The 22,333-nt window shown below is 47.2% G+C and overlaps 1 protein-coding gene across 1 annotated transcript; it reads right to left on the reverse strand.

Annotated features, from left to right (window-relative positions):
- Nucleotides 1-1,874: 1,874 nt before the first annotated feature.
- On the reverse strand, nucleotides 1,875-13,876 carry CLDN19 (claudin 19). Its single transcript, XM_020982990.2, has 5 exons — nucleotides 13,274-13,876; nucleotides 10,055-10,219; nucleotides 9,728-9,812; nucleotides 2,669-2,821; nucleotides 1,875-2,071 (listed from the first exon to the last, which is right to left on the reverse strand). Exons 1-5 carry the CDS (start codon nucleotides 13,494-13,496, stop codon nucleotides 2,023-2,025), a joined length of 675 nt encoding a protein of 224 aa, XP_020838649.1. The 5' UTR covers nucleotides 13,497-13,876; the 3' UTR covers nucleotides 1,875-2,022.
- Nucleotides 13,877-22,333: the final 8,457 nt, after the last annotated feature.

Raw genomic sequence — 22,333 nt, forward strand, 5'->3', positions numbered from 1 at the left:
GCAGATCACGGTCCCTGGTCCTTCCCCTCATCTCACGCAGCGAAGCCCCAGGATGTCCAGGAGTGGGGTTTCTGAGACTCCTCTATTCTATCCCTCAGTCCCAGAGTATATATATATAACTCCCTGCAGAGGCAGGAAAGGAGCCGGGCTCCTCTGGCTATCTATGTAAGGCAGACACTGATGTTGTCTATGGCGAATTATTCCCAGACACAGTCTATAGGAGTACTCATTGATGCAGTCTCAGAGGGTTAGTCACGGATGCCATCTACATGCGTTAGGCACTTTAGTCGTATTAGACATCTACCCTGGTCAGTAACTGACACAGTCTACATGGGTATATACTGACGCAGCCTCAAGAAGTTAGTCACTGGTACCATCTATGAGAGTTAGACAGCTGACACTGTCGAGAAGGGTTAACTACTAACCCGTATTAGACATCTACCGAGGTTAGTCATTGACTTGGTCGTTGATCCCGTCTAGGCGGACTGCCATCTGTCCGGGTTTTGATATTAATATAGTCTACTTGAGTGAGTCTCCATTAGGGTGGTTTGGGTCTGGACCCCTCATCCATCTTCCTCTAATCCCTCAGCCCGCCCTACTCCCACCTCCCCAACCTGCACCTCCCGAGGGGCCGACCTGCGCAAGAGGGCTCCTGGACCTGGGCCTGGCGGGGCTTCGGTGTCGAGGTCGCGCCCCTGGAGACAGAGCTGGAGCCCGAGTTGCTGCTGCCGCCTCCCAGCCCCGCGTCCCGTGCTACAGCCCGTTAGGACCTCGTCACCCAGTCCTAGCCAGGGCTTCGCCTGGTGGAGTCCTGAGGGTCCCAAAATTCGGACTGGAGTTCTGGGGCAGGTCTAAGGGGCGCGGCCACGGGTACTGAGGGGAAGAGGGGGTGGAGAACTGAAGGGAGGGGACAGGAGCATGGGAAGGGGGCACAGTGAAGGGTTACTGGTGGGGGCGGGGGCGGGGACTCGGGAGAGTCACATGTGGATCCAGGTTTCTTTCGCATTCCAAGCCAAGCCCTGGGAACCTGTCCAGCCCACGAGAGCAACCTTTCCTGAGAGACAAGAGCTCTACACCACTCTTTCCTCGCCCCTCTCACCACTGAAAGTGCCCCCCAAGGGCGATGTGGGAAGGGGGCTTTTGTGGGCTCTCTCCTGGGGCCACTTGGCAGACCATCAGACTAGGGGCTCTGCTGTAGTCTCCTTCCCCAGGCCCCAGCCCCCAGCTCCAAGCCTTGAAGGAGTCTTGGTCTTCAGAATTGTGGGGTAGACTCCTAGGCCTCCAAGAGAAATGGAGGGGGGAGAGGGCACATCTTCTCCTCCTTAGGGAATAAAGTCAGAGCAGAAGAGGCTCTAAAGACCCAAATAGGCTCTACTTTTAATCTCAATTCAGGCAGCTCTGCAGAAAGGGATGAGCTGGGTTCTAGAGGATGGAAACCAATTTGATATGGGTCAAATTCTCCCTAAGAGGAGGAGGAGCAAGAGTTTAATAGTGAAAACGGTGTGACTTGCTCTGGGCCTGTTCTCTTAAACTCCTGTTTCACTGCAGTGATTAGATGCAAGACCTCTCTTAGTGCACTATTCCCAGGGAGCAGGGCAGGGGAGAAGTCACTGGCGTTCACAGGACTCAGAACTTGAGGATCATTCATTGACTCCTCATGTTATTGATGAGGAAACTGAGTCCCCAAGAGGTTGCATGAGAACACAAAGCTAGTGGCAGTTCTCAGGATAGAGCTGGACAGAAGGAAGGAGGGGATGCTGGTCACACTTGTCCCCTTTGCCTCCCTTCTTGCCTGTCACCTGTTGCTTATCTCTGTCCTCATCACACTCACTCACCACCACCTCCTACCCCCAGAAGAATGAAAGACACCAAACTCAAGAAAAACAAATCAGGACTTCTCTTTGCATATGGACCAAAGTCACAGAAGCACAGCTTCCCCCAGGGTGGGAGGAGAGGAAATGGAAAAGGAAGGGAGGGGAATGTCTGGGGCCTGGGAGGGGGCCAGGGATGGGGGCTGCTAGGTTACAAGCCTGGGTCTCCCCTCATGGGTGCAGGCACTTTTACAATTTGTCTGAAATTCAAAAGAAAAAAATGGGCATTAGTTCTGCTGAGAGAACCCTGGGCTCTGGGGATCCAGGTAGAGGTCACTGTCCCCAGCATATACTCACATCCAACCCACAGCCCACCAGCCTATTCACAGCTTGGCAGTGGCCTTGGCCCATACAACCCTCCTTCCCTGTCCATATGACAGGAGGCAGACTACTGAGCCCCTCTAGAACTGGGCCCTGCATACATTTCTCTAGATGTCCTCTGTGTGTGTGTATGTGTGTGTGTGTGTGTAACAGACAGAGACAGAGAAAAAAAGCCTGTGTCCAGGTATTTCTGGGGGTATGGGGGTATCTTTGTGTTTTTATCCCTCTGAGTGGATGCCAATGTACCATTCTCAGTCTATGTGTACCTGTGAGACAGCCTTTTTCTGTGTTGGTATGTGTGAACCGAAGAATGAATGCTATTGGGAGCTACCTGGTGGGTCACCCTCAGCCCAGGGCACAGGGGCTGGCTGAGGGGCTGCCTCTTCACCTGCCTTGGGGCTGACAGGGGCACAGAGGATGTGGGAGTTGGGGACAGGAACAATGGACCCAGGGCTGGGCCAGGGGCTCAGACATACTCCCGAGCAGCTGCAGAGGCCGGCCCAGCTCGATAGGGTTGCTGGGGGCTGGGTCTCTCTCCTTCAGGACAGTTGCAGCAGAGGAAGGAGCCCCCCAGCATGATGAGGCTGGCAGATGCCCAGCCCACAAACAGTGCTGGCCCAAACTCATACCTAGGAGGGAGGGAGGAGGGAAGGAGAGAAGGGAAGATCAGGTTAGACAAGGCCCCATTATGACTGGTTCATTAGGTCATGCCAAAATTATTCCCACCCTTCAGGGCCTAGTTTAATACCATCTCCTTCATGAAGATTTCTGTGACTAATCCTAGCTAAACATATCTTTCCTGACTCTGAACTCCAGTCATGTATTATATTTATTTTTTCATGTGTATGTGGAAAAAATGGTGGCCCTGCCATACACCTCTAAACAAGGGACAGCTGGTAGATAGCTTCTAGGCTTATTGAATTGAATTGAACCAAAAATTCTGTACTCTGTACATGCCTCGATGATTTCTGCATATATAGGTCTGACCATGCCACTCCCTGGTGAAAAATCTCCAGTGGCTTATTGCCTATAGAAGAAATTTCAAATTCCTTGGCCCGGGATTCAAGATCTTCAGTCTAAATCAATAGATTTTTCCAGCCTCATTTCATATGGCCAAATTGCCTGATTCCTCTATTTTGTCCCACTTTCACCCACCTCCATGTGTAAGTGCAGGCCATCTCCCAGACCTAGAATACCCTCTACTCTTCATTTCTACCTGTTGAGAGAAGCCTTCTCAGATGCTCCCATCCCCACTCTCTTCTGTCCCTGTCCCATTCTATTCTATAGCAGACTTCTCTGTATACATTCTCTATTCCTTCTAACAGACGGGAAGCTTCTTGAAAGTAGGAGCTATGACATTTTAAAATATTTGCACCCCCACCACCAGGCTTAGTGCTCTGCAGATAGCAGGCACTTTGTAAACAGTTATTGAAAAGATGTCTAGGATTCTTGTAATCTACCCAATAGCTCACTAATGTTCAGACTCCTTAAGAGTCTGGCCAATATGATGGATGTTCTAATAAACCTTGTCTTTGGCTGAAAAAAAAAATAGAAAAGAAAAGATGTCTAGGCCCGGCCTGCTGGAAGGTCTCTCTCCCACCAGCCAGCCACAGGGGCCTAAAAATCTAGCTAACATCAACAGGGATGAATGAGTTCCAGAATGAGGGGAGTGGCTCCAGAAATAATCTCCCTGTTCTCTCTAGGTTGATTGATGGAGAACAATGTGCAGGGCCCCTAGGGTCATCCTTGGGCTGAGTCAGCCTGGCAGCAATCATTCCCTCCTTTCACTCCCCCAAATGAGGCATTTTGCCTATCTTATTGCTTGAGTTTGGGGGCAAAATTCGGAGGGGGAAGGGTTAGGGCAAAAAAACACCTCTCTTCTCTCTATTACTGGTGCTCTCAGTGCCCTCCTTGACAAGACCCTTCTGCTCTCCATTCGCCAATTCTGGCCAAGCACGAAGGCACTTTCCTTGGTGCAGTCTCCACCTCTCATTTGGGAACACAGTCCCTAGGAGACAGAATGTGATCTCCTGGAGCCCCCAAAGCCAGGTCAAGCACATGCCTCTGAAAGTTCCTGCTGCCATACCAGCTATCTATTAGTTATCCCTCTCTGTTGCTCCATAACCAACCCATCTTTTCTGCCATACATAGTAAGGGTTTAGCACATATTTGTTGGATTGAAGAGGCAGCATGGCAAAGCAGAAAGTCTTCTGTATTTAGAATTGGGACCTGGGTTCAAATCCTGACTTTCTACACACTACCTGTTTAACTATCCCCCAAGTCACTGTCCCTTTCTGGGTCTTAGTTTCTTGATCTGAAAAATGAGAAAGTTGGGCTAAATTATCTCTAAGGTCACTTCTAGTTCTAAATCTTTAATCTTATGAGCATTCAATCATGCTATTTCCTCCACATGACATGTACCTCACAACTAACTCCATACATTCTCACAGACTTATAGAATAACAGAGACAGAAGGGACCTTCATGATCATCTAATCCATCCTCAGTTTGAAAAGAAGTAAACCAAGGCCCAGTGACTTGCCCAAGATCACACCTAATAAGGACCTGACAAAACTTGAACCCACAGGGCAGCTAGGTGGTGCAGTGGAGTCAGAAGGACCTGAGTTCAAATCCAGCATCAGACACATAACACTTACTAGCTGTGTGACCCTGGGCAAGTCACTTAACCCCATTGCCTAGACCCACCCCCAAAAAAATTTGAACCCAGGACTTTTCACACTAAGGTCAGGATTCTTTCTACCATATCATGCTGCCCAGAACCAGCTGAGACTCTCTTCGGTCTCTTAGAGTAAAAATTGTAGGAAATAGATTAAAAATTTCTGGACCTTTCTTTCTGGAATGCTTGGGATGCTAAGAGATCCCTTAGCGGCCCATTGATCTTGCCTCAAATCCCTGAGAAGGCCCTCACACTGAAGACAGTCACTGGAGGTAAGAGAATGAAGCTTCCTTTCACTTCATAGAATCTCTGAGCGAGATCATTTACCCAATCTGTACTCGAGCAAGGCTCCCCTCTGTAACGTGCCCGACAAAGTGGTCATCCAGCCTTTGGGAGGCAGTGTGGTGAAGTGCATGGAGTGCTGAATTTAGAATCAGAGGTTCTGAGTTTGAATCCTGGATTTGTCCAGTACTACTTGTGCGGCCTCAGGCAAATCACTTCCTCTCTCTGGGTCTCAGTTTCCTCATCTGTAAAATGAGGAGACTAGACTAGCTAACCTCCTAGGTCTAAAGAGACCTATGATCTTTTTGATTCAAATCAATCAACATTTATGAAGTGCCTCCTATGTTACAGGTCACTATTTGGGGCACTGGGGGGCACAAAGACAAAAATGACAGTCTCTGTTTTTAATTATATTCTTTCCTATATTCTGTTGAATGAGTACTATATAGAGAAACAAAATCCTTGATTCAGTCCCCTAAACTCTGGACTTACATGAATGTGGCTCAATCTGAGGTGTTTCTCCAAAATCATATATTTTGGGAGTTTTTTTGTTGTTTATTTCCTACTTAGTTTCCTCTGGGGACCTCAGAATAGAACTTGTATTTAAGTCTCCCTCCAGATGTGAGTAAAAAGTTCCCAGATCCTAGACAAGTTCTCAAGGTAACAAAGCACATTGGATGCAGGACCTTTGAGGGAAATGACTGGTCCATCCTAGAAAGTACGAAAGAGAAAGAAAGGAGAGATAAGAACACACTGAAATGAACATTACATTTTTAGAAAAGCAGATAGAAAAGATTCAGAGAAAAGACAGGTGGGACTCAATGGACCTAAAAATTCTTGTAAGGAAAGTAAAGCCGGGGGAGATGGGAAAACTCCCAAAGATTGGCATGGCAGGTAGAGTGCTGAAGCTGGAGTCAGAAAGATCTGAGTTCAAATTCTGCCCTCAGACACATGCTTTTTGTTTGATACTGGACAAGTAATTTAACTCCTCACACTCTCACACTGTCAACTCATATGGAGCTTCTGGCCCATTTAAATCTCCCAGATCTTTTTCAAATTAACTGGTTATTTGCTTAGTGGCTTCAAGACCCAATTCAAATCCAGCCCCTTCCATGAAGCCTTTCCTAATTGGTCTGGTCCACAGTGCTCTTGATCGTGACCTTCTCTGTCCTCTGATAAGCCTTATAGTCTGAAACACAGCATCATAAACTTGGTTCTATTCTATCTTGGACCGCTGTCTACATTTTTCTTTTCTTTTCTTTTTAGGCAATTGGGGTTAAGTGACTTGCCCAGGGTCACACAGCTAGTAAGCATCATGTATTTGGTCTGAGGTCAGATGTGAACTCAGGTTCTCCTGACTTCAGGACTGGTGCTCTATCCACTGTGCCACCTAGCTGCCCCTGTTGTCTACATTTTTCTAAGGAAACACTCAGTGTCTAAAATCCCATCTTCACTGGAATCCTTCGTCAGCCCCTCTTAATTTTCATGTCTTCCCTGTTACTTATTTTCTGTTTATCCTGCATATAGCGTGCTTTGTACATCTTTGCTTCATGTTGTCTCCCCCATTAAATTGAAGCTCTCTGAGGGCAGGGACTGTCTTTTGCCTCTTTTTGTTTCCCTGTTACTTAGCACAGTGCCTGCCATAAAATGTGCACTTAATAAATATTTATAGATTGATTGGTTTTTTAAAGTATGGAAATTTTTCTAAAAAAGGAAATCCTTAATGTCAAGCTGAGAAAGGCCATAGGCATCCAGGAAGCTAGGAGGAGGGAAGAGATTCAAAGGATCTCAGAGTCCCACAGGAGGTGACAGCCACATCCTTATAGGATGGCCTGAAGCCCATTGGAGGTACTGTTGAGAGGATCAAAAGTGCATTCTGGGAATCTAGAAATCCCATTTTCAGAAATAGGATTGGGAAGATTCCTGTCTTTGGAAAAACCTGGAAAGACTTGTATGGACTGATGCTGAGTGAAGTGAACAGAACCAGGAGAACATTGTACACAGTAACAGCCACATTGTTCAATGACTGACTTTGATAGACTTAGCCTTTCTCAGTAATGCAAGGATCTCCAAAAGTCTCATAATGGAAAATGCTATGCACATCCAGAGAAAGAACTATAGAGTTTGAATGCAGATCAAAGCATACTATTTGCTCCTTTTTTTCCCTTCTGTTTTGTTTTGTTTCCTCTTTCTGGTGGTTCCTCCTATTGTTTCTAATTCTTCCTTACAACATCACTAATGTGAAAATATGTTTAATAGGAATGTATATGTAGAGCCTATATCAGATTGCACACTGCCTTAGGGAGAGAGGAGGAGAAAAATTTTAAACTCAAAAGCTTATGGAAGTGATTGTTGAAAACTAAAAATAAATTAATAAAAGTATTTGTAAAAAAGATTCCTGTCTTTGACACCTTATCACTTCTGTGACCTTAGGTAAGTCTTTTCCCCTCTCTGGGCCTCAGTTTCTTTATTTGTAAAATAAGAGGGGTTGTACTAGATCAGGGATTCTTAGACTGGGGCCTGGGAATCTTTTTAAAAACTATTTTGATGACTATTTCAGTATAATTGATTTCCTTTGTAATCCTTATACATTTTATTTTATGCAGTTTAAAATCTTATTCTGAGCAGGGGTCCAGATTTTCAAGGGGGTCCATGACACAAAAAAGATTAAGGACCCCTACAGTAGAGGATCTCTAAGGTCCCTTCCAGCTCTAACCATCCCCCTCCCCTCAATGGATAAAATGGTCAAGATATGAATGAGTGATTTTCAAAAGAATAAAGGAAATTCAATGAGCTATGAACTAAGAATGTTGTAGGAGGGCTGAGAACAGCAGCAGCCTTGGAAATCTCAGGCCAGGAGCCTAAACTGACCACCTATTTATTCTCTCCATTGCATGGACCTGTCAACTTTTCATTGGCATTTTTATTTGGGGAGTTCTAGCCCCCCTGACTCTATTGCCCATTGTCTAAAGAAATCTTTAGGTAGAAAGAGACCTGGCACTTTAATAGATTTGAGGTGTTGTGATCTGTGTCGGGAACAAGTTCTGGTGGAAGGCTCCAGACATAAAGTCTCTTATATAGCACTTCTATAGTCACTGCCTGTGACGGATTCCTAGCACATGTCTGACCACACATATCACTCTCCTGCTCAGGAAGTTCCCATGGCTCCCTCTTGCCTCCTGAATAAAATACCCATTCCTATGCCTGGCAGTCAAACCCCTCTGCAGTCTGGCTACAGGTTTTCTTGCCATACAAATCACACATTGCTCCCCTTACAGGCCCCACACCCCCAGCCAAACTGGCCTGCCGGCTGTTTCCCCTATGCAACATTCCGTCTGCTACCATGGGCCTTGGAACAGTCTGTCCCCTCTGACTGGAATCCCCACTCCAAAGTTCATAGAACAAAATCCCCTTAGTAAAAGGATTTGTTCTGTAAAACGTGGACTCAGTCAAAAGGCTGCACCTGAGGATCTAGAAGGCCACATGTGGCCTCAAGGCCCCAGGTTCCCCACCCCTGGCTAGCACACAGTAGGAGATTAATAAATGCTTATTACATCAATCGATCAACTCAGAAAAGGCTGGGCTGGCTGAATTAGAGACAAGATCTGTAGGACATGGATAGTCATTCAGGCTGTAGGAGGGAGGTGGCAATATGTGTGTGTGTATGCATATATACACACATATATGTATACATATATACACATGTTTTTGAAATCACATAATTTATTATTAGAAAACCTGGGTTAGAATTCTGGCTCAGACCTATTATTCTATGTGAATTGGAGCAAGCCCTCTTTCCTCTCCAAGCCTTAGTTTCCCCATCCATAAAAAGGGAATAATACTTGCACGGTCCCCCAGGGTCATTTTGAGGGAAAGTGCTTAGCAATCCTGAAAGCACTATAGAAATGTGAGTTGTGATTACTATTGAGGGGAGGCCAGGATTAGGGTCAAGAACTCAGTGACTTTTCCCCAGTGTTTGTTTCTTTCCAGCCCTGCCTGTTTTCCTGCAGCGATTAGTAGTAAAACCTCTTAAAACCTCAGGAAAGGTTGTGTGCTGAAGTAGGGGGAGAGGTGGCAACTCGGCATCCCTCCCTGGAGACAGAGAGAGGTAGGGCCAGAAAGAGGGAGGGATGAGAGCAGCAGAAATCCAGGCATGGGGGCCCACAGCCAAGCCTGACGCTTGAGGATAGGAGGAAAGAAAAAAAAAAGAAGATGGGGGAGATGGGACAGTGGCCTGGGAAATCTGGGGGGTGAGGAGAGGACAGAAGCTTTGCGGGTGTTAGTTTGAACTCCCCAGGGAAACTGAATTCCTATTATATTTTCTTTTTTTCATCCAGTAAAAACAGACTACTGGATTGATTGAATAGAAGAACCACCTAGAAGGAGGAGAGGCCTGGGGCCCAGATCCTTGACCAGTCCTGGGAACAGAAAAAAGCATCAACATAGGGGCTGGGAAGGAAAGGACTGTGGGTTCTAGGTGGACACAGACTCCCCTGAGCCAGCATGCTCTCCTCCTCCACCCACCCCCTCCCCCTCCTCAGTCTACCAAGTTCCCTCCCCCATCCAGGCTTCCTTACCTGGCATTGACCGGTGTGTTGGGATTGAAAAACTCCTGGGTTACCAGAGTGGCATACCAGGAGACTGCAGTCATTGTGCAGAGCCCTGGGGACAGAAAGGCCCTGCTCAGTCCTGTTCTGGTTTCCTGGCTCCTTCGTCAAGTTCCCCCCTGCCCTGCCAGGGAGCTCCTGTGGGACTCCAGGCATGACACGGTTTGCCAAACAGTCCAGAGACCGTCTGCTTCTCTCCTCTCCAGTGGGGGAAGAGAGGAGGTGGTGGAGAGGTCAGGAGGGGGCCATTGGTCAATGCTGGGCATGGGGCTGAACCATGAGGGAAGCAGGACTTACCTGCCAGGAGGAAGAGGGCACCTCCCGAGATAGCGATCCGGCCCTTGGTCACAGGGTTATTGTCTCCTACCCGGGTGCATTTCATGCCCACCACACTGATAACCACCCCAATGAAGCCCAGGAGCACAGAGACCACCATGAGAGCTCGTGAAGTCTGGATGTGAACTACAAGGGAAAGAGATCAGTGATGCTAGAGGGTCCACTGCCCAGGCCCCTCCTTTCAGCCTGGTTCCTGTTTGTGCACATCCCCTGCTCTAATCCTCTGCATCCCCCTATCCCTATCCATGCCCTCTGCGGCCCTGCTTCCCGCCCAGGGTCTTCCACTCCCATCCTCCCCTCTCTGTTTCATTCCCTCCATGGGAATACTGGTCCAGCCTCAGAAATGCAAAAATCATGTCAGAGCTGGAAAAAGCTTAGAGATCATCTAATCCAACTCCTCATTTTACACATGAGGAAACTGTGGCCCCCCTAGGAGGGATGTGACTTACCCAAGGACTCACAGGGAGTAATCGGGACAGTGGAGACTCGAACCCAGGTCTCCAGACTCAAATACAATAACCTTTCCAATTTCCTCCGAAATCCTATAGACACGGGGCCTTTGGAGGTAAGCCACTCTCTCCCTCTCTGTTTCCGCTCTGAGGGCTCTGGGTTAGGATACAGCCAGTAAAGTACATGGAAGATACGGAGTCACCCACTGTGATACCATGCTCATGTATGCGGTCACATGGCTATGACATCACATGCTATTTTAGGACTTTTCTTTTTCTTTCTTTGTTTTTTTGTTTTGTTTTGTTTTTTATTCAATCTGTTCAGCCTCTTACTCACCTGACTCTTGGAATCACCCTCATCGGCCAATAGTTCTGCCCTCAACAAGGACAGCCTAGATTACTAGAATAGTCTAAGGTCTATGAAGCCCTTTACATTTATTATCTCAATGGGTAATCATAGCAACCCCATCAGATAGGTGTTATCTACAGAGTATTATTATCCCTAATTTAGAGATGTGAAAACTGAGGCCCAGAGAAAACAGAGGCCCAGACTGACCCTCCAAAGGCTTTTCAAAAGTCCTAGTAACATGAACACAGTTGTACTGGACACACAAATAGTGACCAGTTAAGTGACTAGCCCAAGGTAGCAGAGCTAGTAGGTGACAGGAGTAGACACTGGACCCCAGTCTCTCTTGATTTCAGCTACACACACACACTCACACACACACACACACACACACACACACACATGCACACACGCATGCACGCACGTACACACCAATGGACCTTTCTACCCTCTGCCTCCTTCTTTTGATCTTGATAATATTAGCTATCAGAGACCTGGGAAGGTCATTGACTTTGGAATCCAAAGACCTGGGTTTGAATCCTGACTCTGCCACTGACTCCCTGTGTGACCATAGGCAAGTAACATTAATTCTCTGGGGCTCAGGCTCCTTATCTACAACGGGTTGGACCTCTAAACCCATGATCCTTTAAATACCCGTCCTATTTCCCTTCTTTCCTTCCTCTCCTGTTACAGTGGCCAGCCACCTTTTCCAAGGAACCTTCCTACTTTATACAGATGAAGCAAACAGATTTCCCTGCCCCAGCACTATGAGGACAGAGGACCACCATGGCTCTGCCCCCCCCCAAATACCCCTGCCCTTTAATGGGGCTGTTTGTATGTCCTATACAGTTGTGTTCACATCACTGGGACTTTAAAAAAAAATCCTTGGTGGTCAGTCTGGGCCTTAGTTCAGTCTGGGCCTTTGGCACAAGGGCCGCACCCAGGCCTGCCCACAAGCATTATGTATGGTGGGTGAGGACAAACAAAAGAGAAGCCAGGACTCAGGTGGGTGCCTCCCAGGAGGGAGGGTCAGCACCCAACCCCACCTCCCCAGTGTTTCCATCATTAGGGCTAGCAGACAAATCCCAAGGGGAAGAGAGCTACCCTGGGCCCAAGCTGGGAAAAGCTGAGGATGCCCTAGAGGCCTGATAGGGGGACCCTGCCCTCCGCTCACTAACAGGCACGACTTCAGCCACCCTCTTCCTCTGTTTAGGAACCGCCCCCCCTCCTCCAGGGTGCGCAGGTCCAGGGAGCAGCTGCCAGTACTAGGGGAGAAACTAAACCCTCCCAGTCTTCCCCGACCTCCACTCCCTCCCTCAAGCCCTGGACTGCTCCTCTAATCTTCAGGACCCCTGCACCCTTCAAAGAGCCCACTTAGCACCAACAGCATCACTGCCTTTTCCTCTAGGGCTTTTGGGAGGATTTCAAGGTCTGGGAAAAGGGGAGAAATTGTGAGAGAAGTAACTCATGGCATGGAGTCCATGCATTCTAAAGGGGCTGTGTTGGTCTGGGCGCACCTAAGAGGGGATGCTTGGTGTGGACAGCAAGATGAGACTCCACCTCTGTGCTTTGCCACCAGCCTGCTCTGTGATCAAATGAAGAAGTCATTTGCCCAATCCAGACCTTGGTTTCCTTCTTGTTAAAATGAACTAGGTTGGAATAAGCCCTTTTCCAGCTCTGACCTTCTAGTTCTAAAGATTCTTCTAGCTCTGACATTCTGTGTTCCAAGGGCCCTCCCAGCTCTGACATCCTGTGTTCTAAGGGCCCTCCCAGTTCTGACATCCTGTGTTCTAAGGGCCCTCCCAGTTCTGACATCCTGTGTTCTAAAGGCCCTCCCAGTTCTGACATTCTGTGTCTTAGCTCAGATATTCTGTGTTCTAAGGGCCCTCCCAACTCTGACATTCTGTGTTCTAAGGTCTGATGTTCTATGTTCTAAGGCCTTCAAAGGCTCTGAAATTCTACACTCTCGCTTTCTGTGTTCTAACCTTGTATATTAAATCCCTCCTAGCTCTAATAGTCTCTGTCCTAAGGTTATTTCAACCCTGGCTTTTTATGTTCTGAGGGGGCTTCCCACACTAACATTCTACAACTAGGAATATGTATGATTATGAATCTTACATATGTAAGAATTATGATGGTGGGGGGCAGGAGTGTCTGATACCAGGGGGCACAGGGACAGCGGGCGTTGGGGCACTGCTCTTTTAAGGCACACAGCCTCTTCCCATCCCATCTCAGTGAACCCCACCAGGTACCCCAAGTCTGGTTTTTGCCCCTGTTGAGCCCCAAAGGGCCAGTGACACAGTACAGTTGTTTGGGATGCCAGGTGCTGGGGCTGGAGGAGCAGGGGAGGGAGCAGGAAGAGCAGGGGAGGGAGCAGGGTCCTACCGTCCAGGGCGAGCAGAGAGTCATAGAGCTTGCACTGCACCTGGCCGGTGCTCTGAGAGGCACAGGACATCCAGAGTCCCTCGTAGAGGCCCACTGCTGTGATGATGGCATCTCCTGCATACGAGGATTGTTTCCACTGGGGCAGGGCTGTGCTGGCAATGATGCCCACCCAGCCCCCCAGCGCCAGGAAGTAGCCCAGGAGCTGGAAGCCAGAGTTGGCCATGGCCCAGATCGCCCAGCAGCCCGAGGTGATGGCTCAGAGCAGGGTTGGGGTCCTTGTGGGAACTGGAGGCATGGCCCCACGGGGCTTCTCTTCTGGAGGACAGCTGAGGGACTCGAAAATACTTAGATGGCAGTGAGGGAAGGGGGTGGGGGCGGAGGGCAGCGGTGGCAACAGTAGTAGCTGCTCCGGGCTCCGTCTCCAGAATGCAAGGGGAGGTGGGGGGTTGGCAATGCTGAGGCACCGCCCACTGCAGCCTGCCTGGGACATAGCTGAGGCCCGAATCAAAGTGGAGAACTGCCCCAGGTCCCTGAGCAGGGGGATGGGGTGGAACATGTGGCCATAGGCAGCTTCCTAAGGAGGCAACCCTAAGTCTCCACCCCAGTCACTGAAGGAGAGGTACGGGCCCAATGCACCATCCACACTCCTCTCCCCAGAGGGAAATCACTCTGGGGCTCACAGGACCATACATTTGGAGCTTGGAGGGCCCTTAGAGTCCAACCCCCTGATGTTACAGAAGAAGATCTGAGGCTCAGAGAGGTTGTGCCTTGCACAAGTGGTAGTAAATGGGAAAGAATAGATTGAAACCCAAGTTTTCTGGCCCTAAATCCATTGCAATATCTTGGTTCATATTTCTAGAATGTTAGCGTTATAAAGGACCTTGGAACCACCTAGCACAAACCCATTAGTATACAGATGAAGGCACTCAGAGGAGAATGACTTGCCCAAGGTCACATAGCTAGTGAGCAATTTGAACCCAGGTCTTGAGACTCCAAGTCCAGTGTTTTTCGGGTTTTTTTCTGGTGGTGGTGGTGGTTTTTCCCCACTGAACCACACTGTGCTGCCAATGATTCCTGGTTCTAGAGTTCTCTGAGCTTTGGGGTTTCCTATCCTCAGAATCTAGGGGCAAGAAAGAAGTTGCATTTCTTCTCTTTGAAGGAGGTAAGACTGGAGACAGACATCCTGGAGAACTTCCTTGAAGCACAAGCTGCTTTGAGACCTCTAAACCTAGGCTCCCCATTCGTGGTTTAGGGGAGTCCACCTAGGAGGGGCCCGATCCCTCTGAGAGTATAAACTGGAGAAATTGAGGTTCAGAGAAAAGGGGAGGGCCCCAGAGCAGCCAGGAAGGGGGATGGCCTGAGGCTTGGCTTTTAGCCAGCCTGGGGCCTGGTGTTGGGGTGGGGAGGAGGCAGCACCAGTCTTTTCTGGCATTAGTCTGAAAGTGGATTGTTCCAGCCCCCTAATCCCCTCCCCAGCAGCTGGATTAGCAGCTCCTGCTGGGACCCAGGCCCAAGCTGCTTCTGCTCACCAATCCAGGGATGGCCTGGGGGAAGGGGAACCCTGACTGCGATAAACAGCCATAACAATTCCTCAGGCTGGAGGGACGAGAAAGCTGAGGGAGTCTTAAAGAGAGGAGGGGTTTAGTCCCCAACGCTCCTCCCACCCCACCTCCAGGCTGGGCATCATACCTCCAGCGGGAGATTTGCCCTGATCCAGAATATTTGGAGTCAAAGACCCCACAACCAGCCTGAGCTTGGAGGAGTACAGGAGGGGGCAGCTACACCCTCTCCGGCCCTGGAGCCTGGGTTAGCTCAGCAGTCCTGCCCCCCTCCTTTCCTCCCACAGCAGGGGAATGTTTAACTGCCCTGGGCCTCATTAGAAATCCCCTCACGCTCGGACTCAGAGGCTCTATGTCTATGCTGTTGGGGGTTGAAATGTGGGCCCCACACCCTGCCACCCATTCCTGGTAGCCTCTACCAGTAGCCTAGTCCTGGCACTGGTCACCTCATAGCTCTACTTTATTCTCTAAAGTTTCTATCAGCTGCCTATCTCACCTTGCATATGCCAGCTTGAGATTAGGGTAGATATTCTTGTACTGGGGAGGGGGGAAATAGAGGTCCTGAGATATTTCTACCTGAAGGGTTGGGGGAGGCTGGGTTTGACTTAGCTCCAGAGCTCTCTCCCCACCCCCCCCCAGGAGCTCTGGGTCCACAGAGTGCTTGTCTACAGGGCCTGCTCCCTGACATTCCTCACATGACTATGCAAAAGAGGAGGGTGCCAGGCTCTTACCGGACAATAGCATCAGTGTGCCCAGGACCCAGGCGTGGGCCTTGTGGTATGGTCTGGCGCTCTGGCCCAGCGGGCAATGAGAGTGGCCCACCACCCACAAGGTCAGCGGCTGTTTGTCCTCCAGCTCCCCAGCCCTCACATAACCTCCCTCCCAATCCAGGATGGCCCCAAGGCAGATTCCCTGCCCAAGCAATACAAGATTAAACAAATATGGGTCCTGGAGGTCCTCAAAAGACCAGGTGAGGGAATGAGCAGGCTCAAGGAATAATTCTAGGCACCTATCCACCCAAACACTAAGTCCAAACCTATAGGGTCTGAGTGGTCCTAGGTCCCTCGCTCTTCTAAGAAAATCCACTGTGAGGTAGCAGGAGTGTCAAGCACTATTATCCCCTTCACAGATTAGAAAATCAAGGCACAAGAAGGCCGAGTGAAAGTCATAGACCCAAGGTCACCCTGAAAGCCCCCTTGTGGGTTGGAAAAACTATAGTTTGGCTTCTCCCAACTCCCAGCATCAGGGCTGGGTCTACTATACGTCCCTCAGTCCTGTCGATCATGAAGATGGGGCCTCACAGGGCCTACATTTTACACTTTGGATTTATACATTCCCAAATCCTGCTTTCGCACCCTCAAATCAGCATGGCTTTGTGCTTAGCCATCCATTTCCCATTTTGTCCAGTGCTCAGCAGAGTGCCTGGCACAGAGTAGGCACTTTTTTATGTCCATGAACTAGGTGTCCTTGTGGCTTGTCTGTCCTGCATAAATGTAAAATATTTGTCCTTCATACAACTTGCCTCTACATATCTGTGCATGTATACATATGTATATATATAATATATATAATAGATATATAATATATATATATATTTCTCTCTCTCTATATATATATATACACATACATGCATGCACATATATACACACATGCATATATTAATGTATATGGGGGCAGCTAGGTGGCACAGTGGGTAGAGTGCTAGAGTCAGAAAGACCTGAGTTCAAATTTAGCCTCATACTTACTAGCTGTGCAACCTTGCGTAAATCACTTAACCTCTGTTTGCTTCAATTTCCTCATCTGTAAAATGGGGATGATAACAGTATCTAATTCCCAGTGTTGTTGGGAAGATCAAACGAGTAATATTTGTAAAGCTGCTCTGCAAACCTCAAAGTTACATAAATACTAGTTATTAATATCATCACTTCTGATCAAGTCATTCTGAATCTACAAAGGGGAGCAGCAATCAGTAAGAACCAGAATGGGCTCGTCAATCATGCCATGCTTACTCAACATCCTTTTTGCTCTGATTGCTAAATTGATAAATTGGACATCATTGTCATAAGTAGCATTTATATACTGCTTTAGCATTTGCAAAGTACTTTACATATTTTCTCTCATTCGATATTATCTAGTTGCCAGAAGACGAAAGTAAGGAAGACAGAGTTTTAAGTGACTTGCCCAGGATCACACAGCTAGATTTGAACTCAGATCCTTCTGCCTGCAAGGTTAGCACGCTTCCCACTGCACCACTGGTTGCCTAGATTTTGACAAAATGTTTCACAAAATTTCTTACCATATCCTTGTTGAGAAGGAGAGAGGTGGGTATGAGAGGGCAGAGCAGGAACTAGTTAGTTGAGGACAGACTCTGAATCAATGTTAATCTAGAGGGAGGACTCTGTGGAAACGTTCCAGTTGGCATCTGTATTGACTTGAGAAGCAGTGTGGTGTCATGGAATGAGAGCTGGCCGCCAAGCCAGGAAGACCTGGGTTCAGGTCTCACCGCTGTCACACTCTGGCTGTGCTGGAGAACTCTCTAAGACCATAAGTTTTAGAGAAGATCTTTGGTCTGCACTGGTTAAAGGGGTTTCCTCACCAGGGGATTTCCTATACCAATGAAATCCCAGATCCAGTCCCTGTCTTCATCAATGACTTAGACAAAGACACAGAAAGCACGATTACCCAAATTGCAGATGTGAAACTGGGAGGGACAGCCAACAAACTGCGTAGCAGAATGGAGAACCACAAAGATCTTGGCAGGTGAGCACAACTGGTCAAAGCTAATTAGAATGAATCTAATTAGATAAATAGTTTAAAAGAGACTCATGTTAAGTCTTATACTTGGGTCCAAAAATCAGCTGTACAAGCACAGGATGAAGGACATATGGCTAAACAGCAATTCCTGTGAAAAAGGTCTGGAGATTTTGGTGGACTGCAAGTTCAATGAATCAACAGTGGGGCAGAGTAGCTGAAGAAAGTTCAATTTTAGGCTGCATTAATGGAAGCAATACAATTGTCTTTAAAAAGGGAGTCGTGACAGTCCTGGCCTTTGCTGTGATCATACCTCACCTAGAGCGCTCAGTTCATTTTGGGAACCATATTTGAGGAAGGGCTCAGACAAGCTGCAGCAGGTCTGAAGCAGGCAAGCAGGGATGAAAGGATTTAAAACCATACCATAAGAGAGTCAACTGAAGGAATTAGAACTATTTATCACCTTCATAAGGAAAGAATTGAGGGCACTTGCTGTTTTCAAACATTTGAAGAGTTCTTATGGAGCAACAAGATGACATTGGCTCTGCCTGGCCCCAGAAGGCAGAACTGGAAGTAGAGCAGAAGAAGAAGAGAAACATTGAGCCAAGTGATGCCAACAAGCATCTATTGAGCACCTACTATATGCTGGGCATTTTGCTAAATGATAGGGATACAAAGAAAGACAAAACCAGTTCTTGCCTTCAAAAGTCTCATGTTCTAATCAGTGGACAACATGCAAATCATACATACACACATATATGTTTCATGCACACATGTGTGTATACATGGGGGGAAGAAGATATTTGGAGGCAATGTCAGAAGGAAAGCACTAGCATTAAGGGAGATTGGGACAGGCTTCTTAGAGAAGATGGTATTTTAGTTGAGGCTTAAAGGAAGCTGGGGAGCCAGCCAGGAGGCAGAGACAAGGAGGAAGAGAGCAGAGAGCCAATAAAAATAGAGTTGAAAGATGGAATGATTGAAGAGTAGTAGCAAGGTTAGTGTCACTTGGTCATATATGGAAAGGAGTGAAGTGTCCAAAGTTGAAAAAGTAGGAAAGGGCCCTGGTTATGAAGAGCTTTAGAAACCAAATATTTTATATTTGGTCCAGATAATAGGGGATCACTGGAGTTATGGAATAGGAGTGGGGTGACATGGTCAGACCTGTGATTTAGAAAGATCATGTTAATAGTTGGATGAAATGTATTTCTGTACCCAACTCTGTGTGTATGTCTGTGTATTCTTCCTTCTTTTGACCAGTTCAAATGAGAGTGAAGTTCAAGTGTTAGCCACTACCCACCTCTCTTTTCTGTTTGTTTAGATGTCTACTTGGGCATGCTGATAATGTGAGATAATTTCCCCTGACCTTCCTTTCACTCACCCTCCACCATGCCTCTTCCCCTCTGTTCTTTTCATAAGAACAAGATCGTCAAGAATAAACCATCAAGACAGACCATTCTCAGGCCTAGTCTAATTAACCTCCCTCTATGAACCCTGATGATGATAATAGGGTTCTGAGGGGACACATGTATCAACTCCCGTTATTTCAACTTATGCTATTTATCCTTGCTTAGTTCTTTATCATTGTTCATTCATGTTTACTTTTAATCTTCCTCTTAACTTCTGTGTTTGAACTTTATCATTTCTCTGCAGCTCTGATCTATTTATTAGGAATGCTTAGATATCCTCTATTTCATTAACGGTCCTTTCCCCCACATCCCCATAGCATTATACTTAGCTTTGCTGGGTATGTCATTCTTGGCTGAAGTGCATGTCCTTTGCCTTACAGAATATCAGATTCCAAGTTCTCTGTTCCTTTATAGTCATGGCTGCTAAATTTCATGTGATCCTGACTGTGGCTCCTTGATACTTGAATGCTTTCTGGCTGCTTGCAGTATTTTTTCTTTGACCTGAAAGCTCTGGATTTTGGTTATAATATTCCTGGAAGTTTTCATTTTGGGGTTTCTTTAAGGAGGTGAGAAGTGAATTCCATTTCCATTTTGCTCTCTGGTTCTAAGAGATCTGGACAGTTTTCCTTGAAGATCTAGGCTCTATGATATCTAGGCTCTTTTTTCAGTTATGATGATCAGATAGTCCAATGATTCTTACATTTTTTTCTCCTTGATCTGTTTTCTAGGTCAGTTATTTTTGCTAAGAGATGACTTACTTTCTATTTTTTCAGCCTTTTGACTTTGTTTTAGTATTTCTTGTTGTTTCATGGAGTCATTGGCTTCTCTTTGTTCCATTCTGGTTTTCAGGGAGTTTGTTGCTTAGGCAAGGTTTTCTACTTCTTGTACCAAGGTATTAATTCCTTCTCCAATTCTTTCTTCCATAGCTCTCATTTCTTTGTCAATTTTTCCCCTCGAGTGCTCTCATTCCATTTCTAAAAACCATTTTAAAGTCTTTTTGAAACTCTTGCTTTGGGAGCCAAGATGGTGGAGAAAAGGCAGGGGCTCACCTGAGTCTACCCCCAAACACCTTTAAATAATGCTTCAAAGCAAATTCTAGAGTGGCAGTGCCCAAGAAAAGTCAGAGTGAAGCAATTTTCCGACAAAAACAACTTAGAAGGTCAGTAGGAAATGGTTGTTAAACCGGGATGAAAGTGGAGCACAGTGAAGTGTAGGCAAATCAACAGTGGGTGTTGGGGGGTGACTGAATCAGTGGTGGCAATGGCAGTTTCTGAATCTCTTGGCACACAGATGCTAAGAGGGTCAGACAACTGGTAAAAGGACATTAGAAAGGTCCTTTTGCTGGCACTGGGGGCAGAACTCTGTTGCATTACCATATTTGGATCTGCATCACAGTCCTGGGTCTCAGTCCCAGGGCAAGAAGGAGCACTAGCAGACCAGACCTGGTAGCTGCAGGGGAGTGGGGACCCACATCACAGTTCCAGGATGGAAAAGAGTGCATGTGGTCACTCGCAGGCCGGTGTACAGTACAGGAGAGTAGTAAACATACCTCTCCCTAGATCACACCATTTTGGAAGAACCAAAAACTTTCAGGTCCCTTGAAAACAGCTGTACAAAATATCTGAAGCTTGGGAGGGTGCCTCCTCCACTTTGGAAGCAGAACCCCATGTTAGCATAAAGCTAAAAGTCAAGAAATAGGCTGGAAAATGAGCAAACAGCAGAAAAAATCCTGACTGTAGAGTTACTATGGTGACAGGGAAGATAAAAAACACGAACTCAGAAGACAACAAAATCAAAACTCCTACATCCAAAGCCTCCAAGAAAAATATGAATTGGCCCCAGGCCATGAGAGAGCTGAAAAAGGATTTTTAAAATCAAGTAAGAGGAGTAGAGGAAAAACTGGGAAGAGAAATGAGAGTGATGCAAGAAAATCATGGAAAAAAAGAGTTAACAGCTTGGTAAAGGAGGCACAAGATCATGATTTGGTCTGGTGCATTTTCTCATTAGGTTTGGAGGAATTTGCAGTCGGGAGCTCACTGCACTGCTTTCTTTCACTGCTATCTTGGACTGTCTTCTTTCTTTAGGACACTCTCCATGCTGAATCTAGTCCAGGAAGTGAGGACACCTGGGTCTTAATCCTGGATCTGCCACTTCCTGTCTGTGTGAAAGGCCCTTTTCTCCCTGGGCCTTGGTTGCTCAGGATCCAAAGGCGATGGGTGGGAAAGCATTGGAAAGCAGAACGTTCTGCAAAGTTGAACAACTGCTAGAGAGATTTGTTCAAAATGAAACGAAAAATCATAGACTCCTAGATATTCTCTATGTAATATCTAAAAATAATAATCATAGTAGTAGTAGTAGTAGCAGCAGCTAATGTTTACATAGCACCTACTATGTGCCAGGCACTGTGTCCAGCACTTTACCAATATTATCTCGATTGATCCTCACAACCCTACGAAGTAGGTACTGTTATCATTCTCATTTCACAGATGAGGAAACTGAGTCAGGTAGTGGTGAAGGGACTTGCCCAGGGCCACACAGCTAGTAAGTGTCCGAGGCCAGATTTGACCTTGAGTCTTCCTGACTCCAGGCCCAGTGCTCCATTCCCTGGGCCATGAAGCTGCCCCATGGTAGTGAGAAAAGAACCAAAAGGATTGAACAGAAAGATGGAGGCTTTTGGGAAGCTTTTCCTCCTTCCTCTTCCCACTCACCACTCCTAAGTTCCTTTTACATTTATCTTTTTGTGATGGTCTCTTTCCCTAATGCCCCTTCTGATGTGCACCACCTACTGCCATCACCCAAAAAGCTTCAGTGAGTGCCCTGGGGCCCTGTATTCTGCTTGAGTCTGGGCTGTGTGTACTTCTAGCCTCAGAGGTCAAACGATGCACTGAGTGCCAGACTTGGGAGTCAGGAAACCTGGGCTTGAGTCCTTAAGACATCAGCTCTGCAACCCTCTTCATCTTGATAAGCCTCAGTTTCCTCATCTGTAAATGGGCATAATACTACTTGCCCTACCTACATCATAGGATAGTTAGGGAAAGACTGTAGACCTTAAGGCATCGTGTGAGTGAGAGCTATTCTCCTCCAAAGAATGATAAACAAATAAATGTTGATTGAGCTCACATCACTCCCTGCCTGAACGGCAACCTCTCCCTAAAAGGCAGGCCCTCCTCCCATCATTCAAATGGCTCCCAAATTCCACTTGCTCAGACTGCTCTGAGGAAGGCTGACTGCTTCTTCTGGCCTTGTCCTCTCATGGCTTCCACCTCCGGGGACTTCTCTCCCTACCACAGCTAAGCACTTACCCACGCATGGCCTGTGTCTGATGCAAAAGCTTCTTTTTCCCT

This window comes from Phascolarctos cinereus, unplaced genomic scaffold (assembly GCF_003287225.1).
Source record: "Phascolarctos cinereus isolate Bilbo 61053 unplaced genomic scaffold, phaCin_HiC Scaffold_726;HRSCAF=1367, whole genome shotgun sequence".
In the NCBI taxonomy this organism is placed as follows: Eukaryota; Metazoa; Chordata; class Mammalia; order Diprotodontia; family Phascolarctidae; genus Phascolarctos; species Phascolarctos cinereus.

Bases quoted from the DNA above. Each gene is read 5' to 3' on its own strand.
- CLDN19 (XM_020982990.2), bottom strand. From the start codon at position 13,496: ATGGCCAACTCTGGCTTCCAGCTCCTGGGCTACTTCCTGGCGCTGGGG. The intron at 10,220-13,273 runs GTAGGACCCTGC...TTTCCCTTGTAG, and splicing joins CTCTCTGCTCGCCCTGGACG to TTCACATCCAGACTTCACGA. The intron at 2,822-9,727 runs GTAAGGAAGCCT...CCTCCCTCCTAG, and splicing joins AACACACCGGTCAATGCCAG to GTATGAGTTTGGGCCAGCAC.